The sequence below is a fragment of the Plasmodium gaboni genome, chromosome 12 (genome assembly GCF_001602025.1).
Source record: "Plasmodium gaboni strain SY75 chromosome 12, whole genome shotgun sequence".
Classification (NCBI taxonomy): Eukaryota; Apicomplexa; class Aconoidasida; order Haemosporida; family Plasmodiidae; genus Plasmodium; species Plasmodium gaboni.
In genome coordinates this window covers 1,849,886-1,853,378 of record NC_031492.1, presented here as the reverse complement: position 1 = coordinate 1,853,378, position 3,493 = coordinate 1,849,886, and the positions used below count along the sequence as shown (strand labels likewise).

Genomic DNA, 3,493 nt, shown 5'->3' with positions numbered 1-3,493 from the left:
TCTTCCTAATATTTGGAAAACACTTAAAACAATATTTCCACCCATAGATAAGCCCATTAAATAAATAGGTCGTTTCACAATATTTATATTTCCCTCATCATGTTTTCTATCTCTATTAACTTCTTTATATTTAATATATAAAGAGTCATTAATTTGTTTAACATAATTTATTAAATCATATTCAAAATCATCAAAATCATCAAAATCATCAAAATCATCAAAATCATCAAAATCATTTATATTAAGTTGCAAATTATTGTATCCATCAGATTATCCATATGCTTGTAAATATATACCATAAACAGAATAACCATTTTTATTAAACTATTCTATACAACTATCTTTATATATATATATATATATATATATATATAATAATGATTACAATCATTTAACACAGCTTCAGGATTATTTATTATATTTACATTATGTTTTAAATAACCTTATCTTATATGCGACCCAATGCCATGAACTAATATTATAATCCCAAGAGCTTTCTTTACCTTCCAAGAATAATTTCTCAATAACAAACCATCCTTGTTATAAATAGAACCAAACTTAGGATTATCGTCTAAATATTTACACAATTTTCATTCATCATTTGATAACTCATTTTCAACCATTATGAAAAATTATATTATACATATGTCTATTTTTTTGGTACATGTATGAATATATATGTATCTAATTTATTTTATTATTTTTTTTTTTTCTATATTATTTTATTCTATTTCTTCATTAACTACACATCAAAAGCTTACACAAAAAAAAAAAAAAAAAAAAAGAAATTGTCCATTTTTTAAATGTACAAATTTTTTATAATATTATAAGAATTTCTATTAATATATTATATACTTATATGTATATTTTTCTTTTTTTTTTCATAAAATATTTTCCATTATTGAAAATAAATGATTAAATATATTATATATATATATATTTATATTTACATTTAAAGTATAATTTTTTCGTTTATTTCTTTATTGCACATTTATAATTATTATTAATATTTTTTAATTTTTTGTTTTTCAAATTTATACTATTAATTAAAACATAAAATATTTTTATAATATAAAAAATTATTATATTCATTAAAACAAATATACATATATATATATATATGGGGCTATGTATAATTTCTTTTTCATAAAAAAAAAAAAAAAAATATAATATAAAATTAAAAACAAATAAAAAATAATAATATAAAGTCATATAACAAGAACACATATCTTATGGAAGATAATGTATTTATTATATATATATATATATATAATAATAAAATATATAATATATTATAAACCTCTATATATAATGTAAAAAAAAAAAAAAAAAAAAACAAATATTCATCAATATCATCTTTTAGACAAATAAAAAAAAAATTATAAAAAGTTATAAAACAAAAATTAGCTTATATAAACATTCAGTATGTATTAAATTTTCTCCAATATAAAAGATTATTTTTATTACATACATATTTCCACATAGAACAAATAATACTATTTATAGATTTATCCTTATCTGAGAAGAGAACAAGAGAATTCCATTTTCTTCTTAAATATGAATGATTACAATAATTTTGATTAGAAGAATCTAAATATCCATTTATATTATTATTATTTATACTTTTTATTTGTTTATCATAATCTTCAGGTTTGTCTATAAGAATGCATGAATCAATAGAAGTACCATTTACTCCCCCATTAATAATATCCTCAGCTTCTCTTACAATATTTGTTGATTTATCAAATATATCCTCTAAACTTATTTCAATGTCATCAGTTTGATTTTCATCATCGTTATTATTAAATACATTTTCCTCTGTTTCATTTTCTTCTACATCATCATTATAATTTACATTTTGATTATTATATTTTTCTATATTATTGCTTTTTTCTTCATTATTAATTTTATAAATATTATTATTTTTTCTTATATTTCTTTTCATTATATTATTTTTTTCTTTTACCAAAACATCGGAAGTATCAACATCTATATATTCCGCTATTTTTAAACATTCAACATAATTTTTTATGGATGAATTATTTTTAATAATGTTGTCACATATTAATTCTTTATCCTTTTCATTTAATTCAATATTATAATGCAAGTCTATATTATTTTCTTTGTTTCTTTGCCATGTTCCTATAAATGACACATTATTCATATTTTCATCATATTGCTGTGGATTATCTTTTATAAAATTATAACCTAAATAAGAATTAAAGATATCATTTCCATCAAAATTAGTTTTATTAATTTTTTCAATTAAATTGTCGGTCAAAATATCTTTATACCTTTTTTGCACATTGGTTGTTAATACTGACCATCCAATTCTAGTAGCGTTAATTATATTATTAAATTCTGCAATACTCATAAAACCGGTATTAAACCATTTATTAAACATATAATTTAAATGTCGTTGAAGATAATGAGCACTTAAACAAACAATTTCATTACATTCTTTCAAGGCTTTATCATTTGAATCTTTTTTTATATTATATTTCTGGTTTAAATTTTTATAAAATTCATCTATATTATGTCTTATACTATAATATTTCATTTCTTCATTCTGCATTAATTCTAACCATATATTATACATTTTTAATCTAATCAAATTATCTCTTGCGTCTAATGAATTAATATCATTAATTATAATGTTATCCTTTTCGTTGTAAAATGTAGTTGAATATTCATTACTATATGGTATAGATTCATAATTATTTTGTTCCATATTCTTTTTTATATTGTTTCTTAATTTAATATATAAATTTTCATTATCAAAATATTTATTACTCATAATTGACTTAATCTCATTTTCATTTTCCTCATTTATATCTTCTTCTTTTATTTTTATATTTACCATATTATTTATCATATCTGGGGTGCTAAGAATTCTTATGTACCTAATTATCATATACTTTGAGTCTAGTGTTATATCATTATAAATCATACAGATACTCTACAAAGAAATTAAATAAATAAAGAAAAGGATAATTAATAAATTATATATAAAAAAAAAAAAAAATATATGCCAAAAATAAAATTTGCAAACATATTTATTCATTTATTTATTCATTTATTTATTCATTATTTCATTTTATATTTTTTATACTTACCGATAATATAATATTCAATATTAGAACAATAAGTATGTTAATACCCCCACAAAATAAGGTGTACCAAACACTTCTTTTATACATTTTCATTTGACTTTACATATATTTCTATACTAAATTATAATTCATATTTAATTTTTATATTATTAAATCATAAACGATTTCAAAAAGGTATCAATACACGTAGATAACCTTAATAATATGCTTCAAATATTACATAAATTTTTTATTCATTATTTTTTCTTTTTAAATACTTCTAGATCTTTAAATCATAAACGATTTCAAAAAGGTATCAATACACGTAGATAACCTTAATAATATGCTTCAAATATTACATAAATTTTTTATTCATTATTTTTTCTTTTTAAATACTTCTA

At 18.5% G+C, this 3,493-nt stretch overlaps 1 protein-coding gene across 1 annotated transcript; it reads right to left on the bottom strand.

The window, feature by feature from the left end:
• Nucleotides 1-1,420: 1,420 nt before the first annotated feature.
• On the bottom strand, nucleotides 1,421-3,206 carry PGSY75_1252800 (exported protein (PHISTb); the record flags this gene model as incomplete). The annotated part of the gene is made up of 2 exons (XM_018787080.1): nucleotides 1,421-2,959; nucleotides 3,117-3,206. 2 exons carry the CDS (start codon nucleotides 3,204-3,206, stop codon nucleotides 1,421-1,423), a joined length of 1,629 nt encoding a protein of 542 aa, XP_018640945.1.
• Between the last annotated feature and the right edge of the window lie 287 nt (nucleotides 3,207-3,493).